At 37.1% G+C, this 23,163-nt stretch overlaps 4 protein-coding genes and 1 long non-coding RNA gene across 12 annotated transcripts in view; 1 reads left to right on the top strand and 4 right to left on the bottom strand.

Moving 5' to 3' along the window:
- The first annotated feature begins 942 nt into the window (after positions 1-942).
- The window catches only part of LOC122995631 (tumor necrosis factor receptor superfamily member 14-like), a 214,228-nt gene continuing 192,007 nt past the window's right edge, over positions 943-23,163 (top strand). Inside the window, exons 1-6 of one of the 2 annotated variants that reach the window (XM_044370974.1) lie at positions 953-1,260; positions 2,149-2,242; positions 2,571-2,696; positions 3,453-3,608; positions 5,650-5,737; positions 5,845-6,141. In XM_044370974.1, coding sequence (XP_044226909.1) covers positions 1,237-1,260; positions 2,149-2,242; positions 2,571-2,696; positions 3,453-3,608; positions 5,650-5,737; positions 5,845-6,064 — 708 coding nt within the window. In that variant the 5' untranslated portion in view covers positions 953-1,236 and the 3' untranslated portion in view covers positions 6,065-6,141. Of the gene's footprint in view, positions 1,261-2,148; positions 2,243-2,570; positions 2,697-3,452; positions 3,609-5,649; positions 5,738-5,844; positions 6,142-23,163 lie in introns of those variants that run through there. The other variant, XM_044370972.1, reaches the window with a different exon arrangement.
- On the bottom strand, positions 6,918-9,815 carry LOC122995653 (histone H2B 3-like). The gene has a single exon (XM_044370997.1). It carries the CDS (start codon positions 9,794-9,796, stop codon positions 9,428-9,430), a length of 369 nt encoding a protein of 122 aa, XP_044226932.1. The 5' UTR covers positions 9,797-9,815; the 3' UTR covers positions 6,918-9,427.
- Positions 12,165-12,875, bottom strand: LOC122995635 (histone H1-like). The gene has a single exon (XM_044370979.1). The coding sequence runs from the start codon at positions 12,833-12,835 to the stop codon at positions 12,218-12,220; it is 618 nt and encodes a 205-aa protein (XP_044226914.1). The 5' UTR covers positions 12,836-12,875; the 3' UTR covers positions 12,165-12,217.
- LOC122995675 lies at positions 13,595-19,665 on the bottom strand. The gene is made up of 3 exons (XR_006406831.1): positions 19,311-19,665; positions 15,015-15,581; positions 13,595-13,874 (listed from the first exon to the last, which is right to left on the bottom strand). It is a non-coding gene; the product is annotated as an uncharacterized LOC122995675 (long non-coding RNA).
- LOC122995628 (tumor necrosis factor receptor superfamily member 14-like) overlaps positions 19,765-23,163 on the bottom strand; it is an 88,472-nt gene continuing 85,073 nt past the window's right edge. For all 7 annotated transcript variants that reach the window (XM_044370952.1, XM_044370956.1, XM_044370957.1 and 4 more), the window contains 4 exons: positions 20,586-20,617; positions 20,414-20,468; positions 20,260-20,291; positions 19,765-20,145 (listed from right to left, as the gene is read on the bottom strand). In XM_044370952.1, the coding sequence (XP_044226887.1) occupies positions 20,104-20,145; positions 20,260-20,291; positions 20,414-20,468; positions 20,586-20,617 (161 nt within the window). In that variant the 3' untranslated portion in view covers positions 19,765-20,103. The remainder of the gene's footprint in view (positions 20,146-20,259; positions 20,292-20,413; positions 20,469-20,585; positions 20,618-23,163) is intronic.

Raw genomic sequence — 23,163 nt, 5'->3', positions numbered from 1 at the left:
GCAAGAGTGGAATATAGAAATTATATATATTTATATTATTAAAACATTTTTAAATCACTTTCTGTCAATCCAAGTATAATATCACATTTTTCTGTTTTTTCTAAGTTTTATATATTTTAACAGATTCTTTCAGGCGCCATCTGATGGATTTTAGTTTCTCCATTTTGTTTGTTAGTGAAAGTGAAAGCAAGACTCTGCACTTATAACTCAATACAAACATGCCTGTTATATTCAGAAAATATTAATCAAGTAGTATATGTTTAAAATGAAATTAAAGCTAATGATCAAGTCAAACTCCTTTAAAGTAAACTCAGAGTCTTCAGTCGCTGCCGTCATAAATACGTTTACAACAAATCAAACTTTAAAGTTGGACAGTTTCAATCAGATCCATCCACATTTTCTACCTGCTTTCTCCTGACTGATAATTGGCTGGAGTCTGAAAATGTCTGGCAACATCCTTCAAAATAAATGTAATGAACACAAAGAAAAAAAAACTGACAGAAACAAGCAACACAGAATGAAACAGGATTCCTGCTCTTTGCCAGTGTTTCAACAGACGGTGCTGCTCAGAGCTCAGATCAAAATAATAAAGTATCATAAAATTATTATAGTTGTTAGAAAATATTCTAATGAAAAGATTGATTCCCCCAGAGGTGCCAGTGGACGTCTCGTCTAGAGCATCAAAAACCAGTCTGCTTCCCGTTTCAACCTACAAAACTGGGTGTTTTTAGCGAGACGTCGGGTCGTTTGCAGCTATTTTCATTTTATTTTTAATTTCATTTTAACCCAAACCATGATCTTTGGACCCTCAGTGTTCTTCAGAACATCTTTAATTTCAGGATGTAGATCATTTGTCATTATTTGTCTATCTTCTGTTAAACTCATTGACCAGTGCTCGGTGGGAGGGCTGACTGTATTTCCTTGTTCTCTCTTTCACTGCCGTCAGTCTGCAGCAGGTCTGGCTACTGACAGCAGCCATCCAGGACTCTTGTCTTTTCGTTTAGATATAGTTTTCAGACTCTTTAAATCATATTTACTTATTGTGAGCATCTATTTGGTGTAGAAAGTTTCTAATTTGCTGGATGATTACCTCTATTATCAGCTTCTCCTCCTGCTGACTGATGATATTTACCTGCAGAAGTCCTTTGATTTTTGTTCTGAATATTTTGTTTAAAAAAAAAAAAATGAACTAAATGGCTCAAGACTATATGAAGCAAGGTGGTAACGTGTGACATCATGTCTTCATCGTTGCTGTTTCTGGTAAGTGCCGCAGATTAGTTGAACTTGTCTGATACTGATTCTGAAATCTAAACGTCATTTCAGTTAAACGCGGTTCATGAAGGGGATTTCCCAACGGTTTATTCTTGGTGTGTTTCGCTGCTTTCACGGTACAATAATGTGTTCGAGTAAAGGAGTAAAGTTACACCACATGTGACGAACAGTGTTGTCTGATGTTCATGAAGCTACCAAACTAACATTTATCACTCAAAATCAACTAGTTTCAACTGTCATGCGCAGTTTAAGGAAGTTCACCAGTCCGCACTTTGACAAAAAGTCATCCTGTTGTACCAGTATAGTGCTTTGCTTCTCTAAAATCTGAAAGATAGATAGATGATAGATTGCCAACAACTAATTAATTAATTATGGTTTGAATTGTTGATAATTATGAATATCTAAAATATTATTATAGCTGATTAAACTGCTCAGAAGTGTAAAAATGTAAAAACTCAATAATACAAATGATTGTTTAAAGTTAAAAATCAGTTAGTCATAAAGTGGAAAGAAAAAAGTGTTCTTTGGTCATTTTACTGTTCAGTCGTCTTCTGAAATCATCTTCGTCTCCATATCTTCATCTTCTTTTTTCAGTCCTACCTGGCCGTCATCTTCTCCCCTCAGGTCCTCTCTTCCTTCTTCTTGCCTCCATTGACATCCTCCTCCACTGACCTTCCCTTCACTTTCAGTTATCACCATCACATGTTTTATTCCTCCATTTCTTCTTTTCCACCTCATTGTTATGTGTTGTATATGTCATGTCTTTTATTCTGCCTTTCTCTGCTTAAAGCAGGAAGTTATTCAGGACAGTTTTCAACAATATCTTAACTTCAACCAGGTTTCACTGAGACAAAAAACTGTTTTTACTCTTCACAGATAATAATACTGAAAGTCTTCATCGGACAGATCCTCGCATGTCATCCAACAGAGTACCTAACAGCGGGACGATGCTGTCCCAGATGTTCTGCTGGTAAAATCTAACTGAAACATAAAAGCAGGATGTTTGCCAGCAACAATACTTACAGAATTGATCACTTCTGGGCTGATCAATACAGTTTACTGCTTGTTTATAAGCAGTAAAACAAAGTGATGCTTTTTCTGACAGCTGACTTTTACGTAGCTAAATGTTCCTTGTTTCTTAATTCAGACATGACAGAAGATTTACAGAAAGATACAATGCTTGTACGATATTTGTCACCTGGTGAACAAGAGGGATCAGAGAGAGAAAAGCAATTATTTAAAATATAATGTGAATAATATGATAATTATAATGATAATAAATTGTTTCTTCTCCACAGGAAGTCGAGTTAAAACAGATTGTACAGAGTTCAGAAGTATATCCTGTCTGCCCTGCATTGATGGAACCTACATGAATCAGCCCACTGGACTTAAACAGTGTTTCACCTGTGGAAACTGTGATGCAGGTAGATTTATATTCATATTATTGACAGAAATTGAAACCTTAGTAATGATTTAAGGCCAGTAAGAAGGTTTTTTACTGCAAGTCTCACTGTCAATGCTGTAAGAAGTGAATAAACTGTCTGGTTGGCGGCTTCATTATGAAGATGCAGAGACTCAGCATGACGAGTCTACTGCCTTGAGACAACTTCCACAGTGGAAATTAGAGCCTAACAAGCAAGTTTCCCAATAAAACTGTAACATTAAATTTCTACATGACAACAATGAGGAAAATGATGATTAGAGGATTGTATCTGTGCTGTTGTTTTCTCAGTTTAATCTGAGATTAATCAATAATCACTTTTTTCTTTTGTGTGGAGCATACTGCTCACTGTTGAGGCATTACTGCTTAATTGATTAATAACTATATATAATCATTTATATAAGTATAAATAATTAATATATATAATTGTGTAAGCTACTGTAAGCTATTTTGTGTCAGAGGGACTTGCAGTAATATTAGAAGCGACCTCTCCTCACAGAAATCACATTTCCACGGGGTGATATGTACGGGTGGTTTTATTCTCCAGCCCTCATTTATGCAGATATTTTCCCATGAATTCATAAATGGGAGAAACTATTGTTTCACATTTCCCAAAGATGTCATAAAAACTGAAGATTGTCTGTAAGTCAGAAAAAAGATCAGCATGCTGTTGCTGTCTAGTAGATTGAACAGAAGAGAAGTTTAGTATCTCATATGTAACCTCTGTATGTGTTGACAGGTTCTGGTCTGCAGATAAAGACATCATGTACATCAACATCAAATACAGTTTGTCAACCACTGGAGGGATTCTACTGTATGGACTCCACAGAGGACGGCTGTGTGAAAGCACTGAAACACACAAGCTGTCAACCAGGACAATACATCAGACAAAAAGGTTGGTTTTCTCATGCTGACTTTAAGATTATAGTTGTAGTTGAAGTTTTAAATGGGAACACCATGACCTGACAAACAAGTTGCTTATTAAAGCTGCATGTATTGATTTCTGTCCACTAGATAGCAATTCTGTAGAAAAAGTCACAACTGAACACAGACCAGTCAACTTGTTGCTGTCAAGTGGAACTTTTGCACCAGTAAAACCATCGTAGTTGATTAGTGACTATGTGCAGTATATGTGAAGTAAACATGATTTTAACAAATAAAGGTACAAACAAGGCCTGTATAAAAACCTAAGATACTATCTTGGCTTCTACAGTTATTCAATATAAATTGTTTTCATAATCTACTTTTTTGAAGTAATCTGGGGCTTTCAGCCACATCTTGTGGCCTTCATCAGTGAATGGAGTTCACTCAGTTGTCATGGAGATGGTTCAGTTGTTATCATGTGACCTAAGTATGGAACTTTGGTCATGTGATAACAGGTGGTTGTATATGGGGGCAGATGGTGACCACTGTCTCTGTTTAAAGATGGTCTCTGGTCAAATTTGAAGCGTCCTTGACCTCCAGTCGTCCACTGACCATGTATCACGTGGTCGTGTGTTAACAACTGAACCATCTCCATGACAACTGAAGATGACATAAAATGTCCACTTAGTAGATCCTTCACAAAGACTTGTTGTCATTCTTCTATTTCCAAGGGCAGTGATGAACCTTCAAGCTCTACTTTGTCTTGAAAGGCTGTTCAGTGACTCCCACACTCTGCTGCATAGGTGCACTACACAAAGGTCAGGAGGTCAATTCTGGGGTGAAGTCTACAAAGCTCTTTCACATCTTGTCAGCCCTAAACATGATCAGTCTGACAGAGGAGCTGATTGGTCCATGAAGGACCAGAACCAAAAGCTGCTCTGGTACAATGGACAGTCTGCACCATTTTGATATATGAGTTCATTTCCACCTTTGACAACCTGTCTTCAAATATACCTTCTTTCCTCTTAAGACTGACTGAGGTGTTTGAAAAAGATAGTAGCAGCTCTCCAACTTCTGTTTGTTCTCCAATCTGTTCACTGTGTGAAACAGAGGTGTCGTTGTGTGTATGTAAAGTTAGACCTGCATGGACCACAGTCTACCCTGCCAAGACACCACTACACCACTGGTTTGAAAGCCTCATGCTTCTAGAAGCATTTCAGTTGTTGGTGTCCTGTGCTCACTGGTACCTGCCATGCTGCAGCCCTCACACCAGCGTTCAGATAGGACATGGTGCCACAACAGAAACGTCTGATTGGTCATTTCTGTTTTGGACTTTGTCTGGCGATTGAAACGTAGGTGAGTCACAGACAGCAGCCGTTCTGATCCAGTCTTTATCTAGTTAGGAAGGTTTCTGTTCCTGTTGTAATAGTCATAGAGAAAGTTTGCTCTATATGGTGAAGGTGAGGAGCCTGACACACCTGCAGGGACGTTGTGGACAACATTGATTCAACAGCAGACAAAAGCAGAGGAATCTTGCTCTTTCTGTCAGGACAGATTTGTTTTATTTGGACACAAAAACATAGTTTTCTCTTCATGAATCACTTTCCTTGTTTTCATGTCATAACTACCTTCACCAGACAAAATGGATGTTACATTGGTCAAAAGACAAAAGTCTGAAAGTGTTAAAATGAAACTTATACAATTTCTTGACAATCTAGTTGTTTACTGGCATGAACATATTAGCATAAATATCTTTAGTATTGAAAGTATTTGCATGAAGCAGTGAAGCTGATGACATTTGGATCATTGTAGTTTTCTCTCAAACAGTAGTTTGGTTATGAATCTGATTCCATCGTTGCTCAAGAATGACAAGATGGTGAAATATAAAAACTTGTCAACAATCATTATTAAACAAAGGACTATTATTGGATGTGTGATTTTCAAGTGTCAGCTTCAGCTTCACTGAAATGAAATCAGACAGATGTGATGACAGTGATGATGTCATATAACAGTGATGACTTCATAATATGTAAAGTGAAGTAGTTTCAATGTGTATATTTGTATTTGTGCAGGAACAGCTCTCAGGGACACTGAGTGCACTGACTGCAGTGATGGAACATTTTCAGATGGGACATTTACATCTTGTCAACCACACACACAGTAAGTGAAGCTTGACATCAGCCGTGGACACAGCTGGTTTCTAACAACAGCAATGAATTAGTGGAATCTATAAATGTTCCTGTAAAAATGTCCCTCTGTCATTCCAGATGTGAATCACTAAAGCTTCAGCTGATCAAACCAGGAAATGATTCAGCTGATGCTGAATGTGGAAAACAAAGTTCACATGTGATAATAATTGTGACCTGTGTGATTGTGGTGCTTTTTGTATTATTTGGCATAGCTGGATTAGTTTACTTTATCATAAAGAAGATATCAGGTAAGATTTGTTGTTATTTTTTGTATCAGACAATACAAACATTATCATAGTTTTGATGGATGATACTTTCTGACAGGTCATGACATTGTTGATTAAGACTTTTTTCATTGTTTTATTATAGAAAAAAAGGGGAATGCAGACATTCCCATAGAGGTATGTTTGTTGTGTCTTTTTAACACTATAATGAATGTACTTTAGTAGATGACAAAGCTCAGTTTATCAAACTAATTAAATCATGTCATTAATCTCTTTAATATTTCACCAAAAAGGAAAAAACAAATGGAGAAATATCAGTGAGGCTAACCAGATTCCAGACAGTATCAGGTAAGATTTGTGGCTATTTGTTTGTATTTAGACAATACAAACATTATCATAGTTTTGATGGATGATACTTTCTGACAGGTCATGCCATTGTTGATTAAGACTTTTTTCATTGTTTTATTATAGAAGAAATGGAAAATGCAGACATTCCCATAGAGGTATGTTTGTTGTCTCTTTTTGATACTGTAATGAATGTACTTTAATAGATGACATAATTCAGTTTATCTAACTAATTAAATCATGTCATTAATCTCTTAATTTTCACCCAAAAGGAAACTGGAGAGGAAATACCAAAGTTGCTAAACGGAGGCTAAACAGTATCAGGTAAGACAGCAGTGTGTTTTCTCTTGAAATGTTCATTGACTGATGACTGTCTGGCTGAGCTACACTCTGTGATGTCTTTTCAAATGTAAAAGATGTTTCTGCTCTTTAGGATGAGACCATCAGGACAGGAACTTGTACACTTTCTGTCCCTGCAGAGTAAATGTGATCTAGAATCCAGTTTACAATCCAGGTTGGATTCTAGCACATTGTCTTTGCAGTGATGAGAAATAAAACAAGTCCAAGCTTGATTTCCTGAACTTTACTACAGACTGAAAATATCCTCTAAGAACTGCTTGTCTACAGTCTGCATCATTATTTCACATAGATGTTATTAAATGTTGTAGGACGACTGTTGGATGTTGTGAAACTATTGAAAGTTATTGTGTTGATTAGTTTTCTTGTTAAAATGATCTAATGATCCCTGTAGATGATTCAAACCAAACATACAGAAGTGAATGTGGAAGTATTTTTATTTTGGATTTACAGGAGCAACAGCTGTGAGTTATATTGTTCCCTTTAAAATGGAGGCTAGAGGGATCGGCCCTGTGAGTACTGACACAGGGGAAGATAGAAATAAAAGCAACTTTAAATAGAGATTCATCCTTTAAACCAGTAAATGTTACAAACCTGTGAAAACATGTTGGATGAAACTAAATGTAGCTGCTGAAGAGTCTTGATACTAAGAGCTCATTAATCATCAACATTTATTGACTTATAATTCACCCAGACTGGGATGTAAAATGTACTAATTAGTGTTCATGTATTGTGGTTGTGATTGTGCACCACAGTGATTCATCAGACTCATAAAGAGCTACAAGGTCCTAAGAATTTTGTCGACTTTCTGTCGTTCTCTCTGTTATTTGTGTTTTGTTTCTGAAACTACACAGACGACAGTTTGAATGTTGCAGGCTGGGATGTTTTGGCCGAATGAGGGTTTAGTTCAGGACTTGAGATATTTTTTCTTTAGATTTCTATGTTCATAGTCCACATTATGATATGATCTCTCTCACACACACACAGCCACATTCGGAGGCTGGCTAAGTCATCCACTAAATCGCTCCACTGCCGGTTCATATTTGGACATGATGAAACATGTCTACTGGTGTTCTTTATATTTTCATTTAATATATTTATATATTTGAACTGTTTTTGATGACAGCATTATACTGAAAAAACATTTTTTTATTCATGTACAGTTTTTTTATTTGTACCACTGATGTACCATAAAGCTGGACAATATCTCCATTATATTCAGATGATAGATGATATAGATTCAGATATTAGATATTATCTGACAGTCTTGTTGTAACTCTGTGATGTTGCTCTGCTGTCTGTAACTGTCGTTGTTCATCAAAGCAAGTTTAGTAAGTTTGCCAGATGACTTTAAAAATGGTAAAACTTTGAAATTTGGTTTTCTATCATGAACTTGAATTGTAATTGAATTATATCCAAATAGCTAATTCAAATTTTGCTTTACAGATTCAAAACATGATAATTGAATCTTTTCACACTTATCTAACTTTCTAATCCTGCTTTGTGGAACAATCCTCTGGTTAAAAGCTGCTTAATAGTAAATGATGCCGTTTTATTCAACTGAACTGCTCTGTTCACCTTTAGTTTTCTAAATACTGTTTCATATTTTCAATATATTGTCAGTCAGAAATGGTGATACTGTATAAATTATGTCAATATTTCTCAGCCTTGTACTTTTATTGCACTATTTTCATCAAAAAGGCATTTTGAGAGAGAAAGTTCTGCTTTAACATGCAACAACATTCCAACTTTATATTAGAATAAAAAGTAAAGTACAATAAGAAGCTGTGTTTTTTTTTCTTTCACATTGTCATTACATGATTGAAATATCAGTGATTTAACTCTGATCTTCATTCACAAAGAACATTTTGTTATGTTCGTGTTCTGTGCTAGTAGTTTAAGACAACCAGTAAGAGCTATTATAGTATTTATCTTTATAAAAGTGCCTTTAATTATATGTAGTGTGACACTTCCTGCCTTAATGGCAACACTGCTGCCAGTACTGTTTCAAAAATTACAACTGATTACATAGAAAATGTGAAACTGGTTCCAGTTCATGGAGAGTTACCCGATCCTCTGGTTAAAAGCTGCTTAATAGTAAATGATGCCGTTTTAATCAACTGAACTGCTCTGTTCACCTTTAGTTTTCTAAATACTGTTTCATATTTTCAACATATTGTCAGTGAGAAATGGTGATACTGTATAAATTGTCAATATTTCTCAGCCTCATACTTCTATTGCACTATTTTCAACAAAAAGACAATTTTAGAGAGAAAGTTCTGTCTCAGGTTTTTGTTAGCACTACTTTAACATGCAAATGTTCTACATTTGTAGTTTCCACATTAACTATTTGTGTTGGTTCTAGTTCAGGGAAAGAATCACCAAAACCCTTTATAACCCACATCCTTTAAGTCAGTCATATGATAGAATTACTGCAGTCAGAGAAAAACAAAGATGTGGGTTTGATGGATTATTGTGACATTTCTGGATAATTCTCAGTGTTTTACATTTATGGTTTCCTCCTTATAACCTTTATAGCAGCAACTGTACTGAAAGTCTCTACTGATCAATTTTAGTGTGGTAACTAACTCTGCTCATTTATACAAGATTTATCTTTAATTATTAAACATCTGAACTTTAGAGAAAACTGACCACACATGAAGGACTACAGCTCTCAGGTGAAGGTGTGGGTGGTCCTGAAAAGGACCTTTGAGTTGATGGTACAGACAGCGGGTTTACTTGGAGCTGGTGTACTTGGTGACGGCCTTGGTACCCTCAGACACGGCGTGTTTGGCCAGCTCACCGGGCAGCAGCAGGCGGACGGCGGTCTGGATCTCCCTGGAGGTGATGGTGGAGCGCTTGTTGTAGTGAGCAAGGCGGGAAGCCTCACCGGCGATACGCTCAAAGATGTCTCCCACAAAGGAGTTCATGATGCCCATGGCCTTGGAGGAGATGCCGGTGTCGGGGTGGACCTGCTTCAGCACCTTGTACACGTAGATGGCGTAGCTCTCCTTGCGGGTCTTTCTCTTCTTCTTGCCGGTCTTGGTGGCTTTAGACACGGCCTTCTTGGAGCCTTTCTTCGGGGCTTTGACTGGATCAGGCATGGTTGGTCGTTAGATTTCCTCAAACGAATAATCAACGCAGCGCCAAACAGCCTCTATATATCCATCTGATGCAAATTTTACTGCGCCGTTGCTCGCACAGGATTGGTTAACGTGTTAGTTAGACTGCGCATGTGCAACACAAACAGCGCTCTAAACTTTGACCGCCTTTTTACACAAAGAGCCACCTCATCTGAAGATAATTCACTGTTTAACTAAAGAGAAATAAACATATTGTATTTAGATTTAGCATTCCACAAGCTGATATGTTTTATTGATCTATGATTTAAAAAATTAAACAAATAATCCAGGGATAGATTTTATTTCATCAATCCTTAATCCACAGTTTTTGGTGCAAATACAGCTGGAATAACAATACTCTTCAAAAAATGATATTAATATGAATCTTATTGATTCTTTCAGCTACACATGAAGATCATGTTTCTGCTCCACATAAAGAATTATAAGAGATTCATCTTATTTCAGTGGTTCTCAAACATTTTCACGTCAAGGACACAAATTAGACTCCAGACCCCTCTCTGATAAGATTTTTGCTTTTAGATGTTTTATTACAGAAAGTGTATGAAATTAATTCCGTCACTGTGGGCATTAAAGCTGTAATTATATCTTTATATAAAGTCTGTGGTGAAAAGACTCACAGGAGCGGCTGAGTCCATTCAACTAAATACGGATGTAAATATACTGACTATATTTGAACTGTAATTGAGGCTTGTGTTATGAACAATACCAGCAATCAACATTTAAAAGTTAATATTTATGATAAAACAGTGGTTGGTCTATATATTAACCTACATTTGAAACTAATTATTATTATACTAGTTATTCATTATAATTACTAACACTCCTGATGTTGATGGTCAGTGTTACAAGATGTTTATATTATAACTGCATTAATAACATAATGATGGTTGTTGTTTGTGTTGCCAACAGAACAAGAAATAAACATTTAAAAGATAATCTAGTCATTCAGTGTAGAAATCATACTTATAATACAAGAATGGCTGGTATATACATTACACTACATGACATTTAGACACCATTTGAAACTAATTATACTAGTTATTAAATATAATTATTAATAATTATTAATCTGGAGATTTTCCAGCCCCCAAAAAGCCTCTTTAAGATCCACTTTCAGCTCTGAAACTGTGATTCTGATAAAAACTGGTAAAAGGTTTGTTTGACTCAATGACTTGTGACGTAACAGCTGCTCCTCCTTTCTATTCTCATTCATATCATTGTGTAACGTTTCACCTTTTACCACTTATAATAAACACAATAAGAGGAAATATGTTTGATATCTGATACATATTAACTTAGATGTAATAAAAAGGGAACAGCAGTAGTAATAATAAATCTATCATAATGGTTTTATCATAATATATTTACAGTTTATTGTCATCCTGAGTGATTTTCTGTATTTGCTGCTCAGTTCAGATCATGTTGACACTTTAGACTGGATTTAAAAACTGACATTTAAGATATTCTCTGTTTTCATTATTCTGAGGTCATGTTACATACATTTTACCCCTCTGTGATAAATGTAAATTCAATGATGGTACTTTGTTACATTTATTTTGGGACTGTCCACTAATTTATCCATTTTGGTCAATAGTCCATTTTTCTGGGGTTTATCATAAGATCCTCCTGGCAGAGACTTGTTAACTCTCCCTTTACACATTCAAACAGTTTTATTGACGGGCAGCGTAATAGCAATAAAACCTTATTCTCACAGACTGCACCGCGCTTTAGAAACTGGCTGCATGAACTTACTTTGGTTACCAACATGGAGAAACTGTGATTTAAAAATGTAAAAAGTCTACATAGATGGGAAGAATCTTGGGGTCCCTTTTCACAACATCTGGACTCAATTTAATATTCCTATGTATTTCTAGATTGGATCCTTTTTTTAACTTCAATATCCCTGTTTTGTTGGGCTGTAATTGAGTCACTTGTGGTTGATATGTGCTGTTATTTGTTTTTATGTCCTTGACACATGGTTAGGATGAACCTTTCTTATTTACCTTACTTAAATTATATTATATTATAATATAATTATTATTCCCCAGCGTTTGTGTAGAAGTTTAAGTTGGGTTTTCATTCCTATGTGGTTTATATGTTGCTTTGTATTATGTGACAAAATAACATATATAAAAAAGACATATGTAATAGGAAAGGAAGAATAAACTTGTTCATCATTAAATGATACTCAGAATATAACTGAGTTGGCACCATATAGATTTGAATACATATATAGATAGATTGAATTTTTCCAATCACTGTTGTTCATGAGAAAACACTACATGGCTAAATACATTATAATCAGGATGCTGCTCTTTAGAGAAGTTGTGTGGCTCTTAAAAGAGCCTTTGATCAGGTTCACATGTTCAGACTGATGACAGCTCACTTCTTCTTGGGTGCTGCCTTCTTGGCTTTGGGTTTGGCGACCTTCTTTGCGGGAGCTTTCTTAGCTGCAGGAGCCTTTTTCACCACTTTCTTGGGGCTCTTGGCGGCCTTCTTGGGGCTCTTGGCTGCTTTCTTGGCCGCTGCGGGCTTCTTGACCTTCTTGGGGGATTTCTTAACGGCTGCTGTCTTCTTAGCTGCCGCTGTCTTGGGCTTCTTAGCCGCTGCGGGTTTCTTGGCTGCGGGCTTCTTGGCTTTGACGGCGGCTTTCTTCTTCACCACTTTCTTGACCGGCTTGGCGGGTTTGGTCTCCTTGGCGAGCTTGAAGGAGCCGGAGGCCCCTGTCCCTTTAGTCTGGGTCAGAGTGCCTTTAGTCACCAGCTTCGTGACCGCAGTATTGATACGTTTGTTAGCTTTCACGACATCGACACCTTTAGTCGCCAGAATCTTCTTGAGCGCCGCCACCGACAGCCCTTTACGCTCCTTGGACTCCGCCACAGCGCCGATGATCAGCTTGTTGAGGCTGGGTCCGTCCTTCTTCGGCCGGGGAGCGCTCTTCTTCTTCGGGGCTTTGGGGGCGGCTTTCGCCGGGGCCGCTGCTGGAGCTTCTTCTGCCATCTTTGCGTGTGTAGCCTGCTGTTTGTCTCGCGGACTGTATGTTCGCGCAGAGGGCACGGGGCGGGACTTATAAAGCACATGAGAACCGTGGAGAATCAACACTCAGAGCCGCTCTGCCTGCCGCCTCAAATCAGATGAAACTTGTGTTTTCTCCTCCACATTTTGGGGGTAAAACACACAGAAAACCAACGTTTTGAAACACTTTTGTTATCGCAGCAGTGAGGAAACGTTCCTCCCTTCAGACTGAGCTCATTTTTGGCGTCCAGGACTCATTTATTTCTTTCTGGGAGGCTTCAAACCTCGCTGATACACCGTCACTTTGTACGGCGCGCAGCGAGTTTTCTTCACAAATCGTCTCCTAAAACGTCTTAAAAGGGTTTGTATTAAATGTGACAGTGGTGTTCTAGTAAGAAGAGACGTCAGAGGACACAATAAACCCGAAACCAATGTAGTGACGTGATTTATTAGTTTTTAATCAGACATGTTTTCGGTGGAGGTAAACACACGGTTGCTGTCGGTGATTCAGAGCATGAACATGAACGGGACTGAAAACAAACTTGTATATAGCAATCATCAGATTATACAGCTGTTGCTGCCCACATGTCAATTTACAATAAAGATTTCTTGTTATTGCAATATATAAGTACAAAAGAATAAATAAAGTTTGCCATGGTGTACTTAGATGCATCATTACCAAAAAGTCCTGGCAGTATTTCTATAAGGCCAGAGGCTGCTCTGGAGATTCTGCGTATTGTGACCACAAAGATGAAAGCATGTAGTCCTGGACTGACCTCAACTATGGACTTCAGGATCTCCATGTACAGCTGTTTAAGAATCAGATCTTCATCATCATCATCTGTGTCCACCACAGTGACATGTCAACTGTCCACTATAGCTGATTCAGAGAAACACTCTCTACTGACTGCATCACAGTCGCAGCCTGGTTTAAACTTTTTAGGTCCTAGGATGGTATATCCTGATAAACCGAGCAGAATGATGATCCTCCTGTTTTTTGGCCCGCTGTTCCTAGAATGAACAGCTGGAAAGAAGAAAACATAAAGTGATATCAAAAATATGAAAAAAGATAGTTTAATCTGCTACTGTCATCCACACTATTCACAACAACCTGCAACCCTTTGTAGGTAACTAGTATCTCTCTAAATTGCTGAATAAACTTAAAAGTTGTGGAAAATAATTATATCAAAGTCCTCTTCATCCCCCCTTTTGTCCCTGAGCAGGGGATAATTTTGTTAAAATATTGATGGAAAAAAAGCAAGGCTAGGCCCTGTTTGACCACCGGTATTGTATTTTTATTTTATCATCTTTATTTATACAGGGTAAGTTGCCGTTTTACAACAAAACCCTGCCTCAAACAAAATCACAAGAACAGACTCATTAAATAATTCAGAAATTTTTCAGTAAGCAGGATCGCACTCTAGAAATTATTCCATAAGGTTGCTGCAAAGGCAGTTTGTCCTGGATCAGTTCTGGTTCTGGTTCTTGGAGCATCAACCAATCACTGGAGCTGGTTAAGTGTGGTCCAGATTGCCAGAGCAGCAGGGATGACATATAAGATGGTCATTTACCAACATGATATTTGTAGATAAATGAGTATCGATGATTATGACGTCTCTCAAACAGGGAAGACCCCCCAACCCAGTGGTGGATGTCATTATCATCAGTAACACACCTACAAGACTCAACTCTTTTGCAAACACCTCTGTCCCTGATGGACTTTAAAGGAATATTACTCACTTCTATGCACCCTATGCATTAGCTCTATGCGCTGCCTGTTGGCACCTACATCCTGACCTGAACTTAGCTTTATGGCACTTACTCATGTTGTTCTCTCCTGACGAGATCTTTGTTTATGTTGTATTAACTTTCATATGTACATTGCTTTGGAAAATTGTAATAAATTGTAACACCCGATGGCATAGTAGTAAATGGAGTCTAGTCTAGGGGCCTCAGAGTAGACATAGCAGCATGTTGATAAATGACATAATCCTCATCTGAGAGGAAAACTGCTTCAACGTCCCTCTTTCTACAGCTCAGAGGGAAGCTGGAACCACAGAGACACCTGCAGTTGAAGGTGCTCTTAATTTGATGTAAATATAAGCTCATCCCACTTTTTGACAATATATTGTATATATAAAAACTGTATTGTAAAGTATGATACCTTGTTGCAGGGTTCTTAGGTGACCTGACTTTGTCAGTAGCTCTTCGACTTGGTCCTGTCCTCCATTGTCATTGCTGAATAGATGATATCTTAAATCTTGAAACAAAGTTTGGAAGTAAACTTTCATTATCGTCATTGATGAACTCATCTAGGGACGTTTCTTCTAAAGCATTTCCTCACGTGAGCATATAAGTCTTTTTCAACCCCTGATCCCCGAGGACTCTGACAGCTGCCTCCACGGCTTTTGCTCATCTGTGAATCGATCGATTTTAATCACTACCAGAAACAGACAATGTCTGGCGGAGTGCAGGACATCCTGACAGCTGTTTTTAATTTGTTCTTCATCACCAGCACATGATATTCCTGGAGTCTCGATCACTGAGATCTGTCTCCCGCACACATTTCCAGCTGCTTCAGAGCATTGCTTTGTCACTGATTTGAAGGCCCGCTGTGATTTAAAGGCTTTCAATCCTAAAATGGTGTTTGCTGAAGCGCTTTTCCCAACTCCTGTGTTTCCAAGAAGGACGATGTTGAGACGTTGGTCCATGTTTCTAAGCAGCAGCACACCTGCAGAAGTCAGCAGAAATGATAGTTGGGTTAGAAAAGCTTTCATTTTATTTCTGGAAAATGCTTCAAGTGGTTCCTCATCTACTTAAATCAATTTTTATGCACAGAGAATCATGATAATCCATATGATGCAACGCAAGAAGTAATAGTTGTTCTGCTCTGGTTCCACTTGGTCAAATGTTAAATTACATGAGAGGTTTCCAGCCTCTGTGCTGAGGTCCAGTACCAGGACTTGGAACATTTAGTGTCCAATTATTTTTGTGATTCCAACAACAACGTGCCCACTTTATTGATTGGTCAGGTGTGTGAAAGTAGTTTTCTACTTTCTCTCTCTAAAGTTCAGCACAAACATTTAACTTTCTGAGCGCTTCATGTTTAACACCAAAGTCTGTTCAAACACTGGAAAAGAGCAGGAATCCTGTTTCATTCTGTGTGTGTTGCTTGTTTCTATCGCAGTTTTTTCAACTTTGTGTTCATTAAATTTATTTTGAAGGGTTTTACCAGACATTTGCAGACTCCCGCCAATCATCTGTCAGGAAGAAGCAGGTAGAAAACGCGGATGGATCTGATTGAAACGGTCCAACTTTTAAGTGTGATTTGTTGTAAACATATTTGTGTCGACTGAAGACTCTGAGTTTAGTTTACAGCAGTTTGACTCGATCATTCGCATAAATTTAATTTTAAACATATACTTCTAGATTAATATTTTCTTAATATAGCAAGTACGTGTTTATTGAGTTTAAAGTGAGTGTTGCTTTACTTTCAGTAACAAACAAAACGGAGAAACTAAATATAAAACTGAGAAAAAACAGAAAAATGTGTTTCTAATCTTGGATTGACAGAAAGTGATTTTAAAATGTTTTAATAATATACATAGGCCTATATATAATTTCTATATTCCACTCTTGCATTAAAAGGAATTTCAGCACTGATTTCTTGCATTTATTTCACTCTTTTGTTGAATATGAACATGAAACAGGAATTTTACCTGAAATTGTCTGAAAATGAAAGAGAAATGACAACTTATTTCTAATTCATCTATAAAGATACATTTTAAAAAAAAGTCCAGTAGGTGGCAGTATTGTCTGAAACATTTAGTGTGCACAAAGTCTGATCATTTGCCCACTTACAAATAATAAAGTAGTGAAAAGGTTCTTGGAAGATATTGTGAGAATCAGGACTGTGGGTGACTTTGGATTATTAACTTCTACACTGTGATTCAAAGGTATTTAATCTGAGGCATAAAGGAGTAAACTGCTTTGCATTGACACTATTCATTTACACACAAACATGAACACACTTCAGCCCTCCCACTGCACAGGTGGATCCTCAACTCAAGTCATGTGGTAGTCAGTGACCTTAACAAAGATAACCTATAATGATAAAAAAAATGATCTACATCCTGAAAATAAATTAAACTAATTGATGTCCTGAAGAACACTGAGGCAGCTTTGTGAATCAGTGAACTGTGGAGCCTCCAAATAAGCCACATAAAGACAAATCAAAATAAAGTATCATAAAATTATTACAGTTGTTATAAATTATTCTATGAAAAGATTGATTCCCTCAGAGGAGCCAGTGAACGTCTCGTCTAGAGAACCAAAACGTCCAGAAACGTCCCTGAAGGGCTGATTAACAGTTACCTGAACATCATGCTGAAAAATGACTAAATACACTTCAAATTGAATATTAAACCACTTCACGTTTTTATATTTGAAGATGAATCTAAACTATATGAACCACTGTGGAGGTTTGGTCTCAGAGTTTGTGTGTTGTCTTGTTTTAATACATTTGAATTAAAACCCACTTGGTATCTCTATCTAGAGAAACATAACCTGGCGGCACTTTGACTCTTTCCATATGTGAACCCTCATAATAACTAGAATTCACTGTCTTTGGCCTGTTTTCTTTAAAGAGACCAAACACAACGGTCAGAGTCTGAGTTAGAAAGTAACTGAACACATTTACTCACATTAACTTTCAGTTTTTAGGTTCTGATACTTTACTTGATTATTTCTTCTCAGAGACTTTTGACTTTTACTGGACTCCATCTATTTTAAACCAAGTGAAGGCTGACAGGCTGCAGTCCATGATTCAAGACTTTATCTTTTTTTAAAAAGTTGACAAACCCCCCCCCCCCCACAAAATACACTTTTTATACATCTATACACATCTTTTAAACATATTTTAACAAAGTAAGTTGAGTATAAAACAAATTTGTAAAAATAACTTATATACACACTCATACTGTACATTATTACATGTATATCATCAGTCATCAAAATTCTTAGGACCTTGTAGCTCTTTATGAGTCTGATGAATCACTGTGGTGCACAATCACAACCACAATACATGAACACTAATTAGTACATTTTACAAACCAGTCTGGGTGAATTATAAGTCAATAAATGTTGATGATTAATGAGCTCTTAGTATCAAGACTCTTCAGCAGCTACATTTAGTTTCATCCAACATGTTTTCACAGGTTTGTAACATTTACTGGTTTAAAGGATGAATCTCTATTTAAAGTTGCTTTTATTTCTATCATCAACCCCCAATCACACACATATATTTATTACTATTCTATTTAAACTCCTTAATGCACAAACTGAAGGAAGTGGGAGGATTACATCTTCCTGTGATTACACCTTATATGATTACATGTGACAAATGACAGGGGTGCACGATTCAGGAAATCTCACGATTCGATTCACAATCAGTTCTCAATTCAATACATTCATAGATTAGATTCTAGATTAATGTTTTGAGTTACTCTTTCCATTTGACTGCAGAAGACACTTTTATAGGTCTCAAATAAAAAAGATCACACTGAATCAAATGTAAACATTTGCTACTCAATGTCAACCTGAGTAAGATTTATGTTCCTTTAGTTCACTTAGTCAACAGGAAACCAAAGCAGCCTGAGACAAAGGGTCAAATGAATACTTAATACACAAATAAAAATGATTGCAAAGATAAACTAAGTGTAAAACCTCAGATAACTTAAATTCCTCCTTCAATTCACAAAATCAAACAATAGCTGCCTGCTACATTTAGCTGCAAAGTGCAAACAAGAAAATTGATCACTATTAGCGAGTGATTATTATAACCAATTTTGTTTCTTTTTCTTAATTTCTCATGCAGATTACCATCTAATTGATATTTGTATATTTACTACATCAATATAAAGTAATGAAACGGGCAGCTTCGCTATTTACTGAATTTTATTAGCTGTTTGAAAATACAGAACAGCGTTTAAACGTTTGTTTCGCTGCTGCATCTTGTTGGCTTGTTTTTGGCAGTTTGACATAAGCTTCACGGAGACTACGTTTTTCATTGAGAGAGAATTAATTTCTCATTCCCGTCCTCAGATAACCAGCTGGCAGCAGACCTGCTGTGGGGGAGGAGGGCTGCAGGGGCCGCAGCGAGAAAGTTGAACCAGAATCAACTTTTGGAGAAACGCAACCTGTAACTCTGTACAACCCTGACATGTGACAAAAACATTAGGACATTTCTCTTCGTTTGATAACGTTAAAAGTTAAGTTAGGCTTTGCTGACGGCTTCCTGACTCATTTCAAAAAGATGAGAGAGAGAAGCAGTGGTCGAGCGAGCTAGAGAGTGAATGAGGAGAGGGAGCGCTGGTAACGTTAGTGAGGAAGCTGCTGAATCAGAACAATAAAACGTTATTTTCTGACGGTTACAAATAAATTAGCCCACAATGGCACAAACCTGCGGAAGTGCGTTGCAGCGCCTGATAACGGCATTAAGCTCCTTCTTCCCTTCGAGATAAGAAAGTCCAACATGTGTCCAAATGATCGCCTTCACAGCTGATGGACCAGGTTTTATTTGTTTTCTGTCAGGTTCTCCATTACTCGCGAGCTCTCCGTGACACACACTTCACTTCCTTCTTGCCCCCGGATTTGGGTCCAGGGCAGCGTCATTGCACCATTTATGGAATTAAGCAGCTAATTAATGTCAGGAAAAAATGGAAAACAGCGTCGTGGCAAGACTGAAAAATGTGAATCAATTCTGAATCGGCTGAGATAGAATCGCGATTTTTATCTGAATCGATTTTTTTGTGCACCCCTAACAAATAAACTTGATTGATTGATGTACCTGTTCTGTTTTCAGCAGTCAGCAGTGAAATACAGTTTAAACTTAATCATAAGACATATAGTTCATATTCAATGTACTGAAGATCAATATTTTTTATTTTTATTTTATTTATAAAAAAGTCTCTATAAACAGTTACATGCAGAAGGACCTTCCTGTAGGTTGAGACAACAAGTCCAAGTTTTTATTCCAGGCTGACTTTAGTCTCTGTACAATAATGTCTGTGAAATAATGATGCAGACTGTAGACAAGCAGTTCTTAGAGGATATTTTCAGTCTGTAGTAAACAGTAGTAAAGGACTTGTTTTATTTCTCATCACTGCAAAGACAATGTGCTAGAATCCAACCTGGATTGTAAACTGGATTCTAGATCACATTTACTCAGCAGTGGGAGATGTTCCTGATACTGTTTAGCGTCCGTTTAGCATCTCTCGCGTTTCCTCTCCAACTTCCTTTTGGGTGAAAATTAAGAGATTAATGACATGATTTAATTAGTTAGATAAACTGAATTATGTCATCTACTAAAGTACATTCATTACAGTGTTAAAAAGAGACAACAAACATACCTCTATGGGAATGTCTCCATTTTCCTTTATTTCTATAATAAAATAATGAAAAAGTCTTAATCAACAATGTCATGACCTGTCAGAAAGTATCATCCATCAAAACTATGATAGTGTTTGTATTGTCTAAATACAAACAAATAGCCACAAATCTTACCTGATACTGTCTGGCATCCAGGTAGCATCTCTGACATTTCTCCATTTGTATTTTCCTTTTTGGTGAAATATTAAAAGAGTTTAATGACATGATTTAATTAATTAAATAAACTGAGCTTTGTCATCTACTAAAGTACATTCATTACAGTGTTAAAAAGACACAACAAACATACCTGTCTGGAAATGTCTGCATTCCCCTTTTTTTCTATAATAAAACAATGAAAAAAGTCTTAATCAACAATGTCATGACCTGTCAGAAAGTATCATCCATCAAAACTATGATAATGTTTGTATTGTCTAAATACAAATAACAACAAATCTTACCTGATTTCCTCTTTCTGATGAGGTAAACTGATACAGACGTGCCAATTAATAAAAAAAGCACCACAATCACACAGGTCACAATTATTATCACATGTGAACTTTGTTCTCCACATTCAGCATCAGCTGAATCAGTTCCTGGTTTGATCAGCTGAAGCTTTAGTGATTCACATCTGGAATGACAGAGGGACATTTTTACAGGAACATTTATAGATTCCACTAATTCATTGCTGTTGTTAGAAACCAGCTGTGTCCACGGCTGATGTCAAGCTTCACTTACTGTGTGTGTGGTTGACAAGATGTAAATGTCCCATCTGAAAATGTTCCATCACTGCAGTCAGTGCACTCAGTGTCCCTGAGAGCTGTTCCTGCACAAATACAAATATACACATTGAAACTACTTCACTTTACATATTATGAAGTCATCAGTGTTATATGACATCATCACTGTCATCACATCTGTCTGATTTCATTTCAGTGAAGCTGAAGCTGACACTTGAAAATCACACATCCAATAATAGTCCTTTGTTTAATAATGATTGTTGACAAGTTTTTATATTTCACCATCTTGTCATTCTTGAGCAACGATGGAATCAGATTCAGAACCAAACTACTGTTTGAGAGAAAACTACAATGATCCAAATGTCATCAGCTTCACTGCTTCATGCAAATACTTTCAATACTAAAGATATTTATGCTAATATGTTCATGCCAGTAAACAACTAGATTGTCAAGAAATTGTATAAGTTTCATTTTAAGACTTTCAGACTTTTGTCTTTTGACCAATGTAACATCCATTTTGTCTGGTGAAGGTAGTTATGACATGAAAACAAAGAAAGTGATTCATGAAGAGAAAACTATGTTTTTGTGTCCAAATAAAACAAATCTGTCCTGACAGAAAGAACAAGATTCCTCTGCTTTTGTCTGCTGTTGAATCAATGTTGTCCACAACGTCCCTGCAGGTGTGTCAGGCTCCTCACCTTCACCATATAGAGCAAACTTTCTCTATGACTATTACAACAGGAACAGAAACCTTCCTAACTAGATAAAGACTGGATCAGAACGGCTGCTGTCTCTGACTCACCTACGTTTCAATCACCAGACAAAGTCCAAAACAAAAACGACCAATCAGACGTTTCTGTTTTGGCACCATGTCCTATCTGAACGCTGCTGTGAGGGCTGCAGCATGGCAGGTACCAGTGAGCACAGGACACCAACAACTGAAATGCTTCTAGAAGCATGAGGCTTTCAAACCAGTGGTGTAGTGGTGTCTTGGCAGGGTAGACTGTGGTCCATGCAGGTCTAACTTTACATACACAAATACTTGAATCTTGAAAACACAAACTCATTTCATCTTCACACCATTTCTCAGGAGCAATTTATAATGAATAAGTATAGAAGCCAAGATAGTATCTTAGGTTTTTACACAGGCCTTGTTTGTACCTTTATTTGTTAAAATCATGTTTACTTCACATATACTGCACATAGTCACTAATCAACTACGATGGTTTTACTGCAAAAGTTCCACTTGACAGCAACAAGTTGACTGGTCTGTGTTCAGTTGTGACTTTTTCTACAGAATTATTGAGCTGCTTTTTTCCTGCTATCTAGTGGACAGAAATCAATACGTGCAGCTTTAATAAGCAACTTGTTTGTCAGGTCATGGTGTTCCCATTTAAAACTTCAATTACAACTATAATCTTAAAGTCAGCAGGAGAAAACCAACCTTTTTGTCTGATGTATTGTCCTGGTTGACAGCTTGTGTGTTTCAGTGCTTCCACACAGCCGTCCTCTGTGGAGTCCATACAGTAGAATCCCTCCAGTGGTTGACAAACTGTATTTGATGTTGATGTACATGATGTCTTTATCTGCAGACCAGAACCTGTCAACACATACAGAGGTTACATATGAGATACTAAACTTCTCTTCTGTTCAATCTACTAGACAGCAACAGCATGCTGATCTTTTTTCTGACTTACAGACAATCTTCAGTTTTTATGACATCTTTGGGAAATGTGAAACAATAGTTTCTCCCATTTATGAATTCATGGGAAAATATCTGCATAAATGAGGGCTGGAGAATAAAACCACCCGTACATATCACCCCGTGGAAATGTGATTTCTGTGAGGAGAGGTCACTTCTAATATTACTGCAAGTCCCTCTGACACAAAATAGCTCACAGCTGTTTAAAAACTGAGGTAAAAAACAGACGACACCAAAGTCTCAGCTGATAACTTGCTCACAAAACCAAACAGAAAAAACTTCAACATCAACGTCAGAATTTGGAAAGTGACAAACTTCTCACGTGACAACAGCCTGTTGTGGCACTAAAACTGTCTCACTGGCAGCATTTCATCACATTTCTCTATGTGGTGTTTGTTTCTACATGCAGTCTGTACGTTTAAGCAGTTATAATTAATTATAATGAA

The sequence above is a fragment of the Thunnus albacares genome, chromosome 13 (genome assembly GCF_914725855.1).
Source record: "Thunnus albacares chromosome 13, fThuAlb1.1, whole genome shotgun sequence".
NCBI classification, from domain to species: domain Eukaryota; kingdom Metazoa; phylum Chordata; class Actinopteri; order Scombriformes; family Scombridae; genus Thunnus; species Thunnus albacares.
The sequence above is the reverse complement of the archived record's forward strand: the minus strand, read 5'-3'. Positions and strand labels throughout refer to the sequence as shown.

Bases quoted from the DNA above. Each gene is read 5' to 3' on its own strand.
- LOC122995653 (XM_044370997.1), bottom strand. From the start codon at position 9,796: ATGCCTGATCCAGTCAAAGCCCCGAAGAAAGGCTCCAAGAAGGCCGTG.
- LOC122995635 (XM_044370979.1), bottom strand. From the start codon at position 12,835: ATGGCAGAAGAAGCTCCAGCAGCGGCCCCGGCGAAAGCCGCCCCCAAA.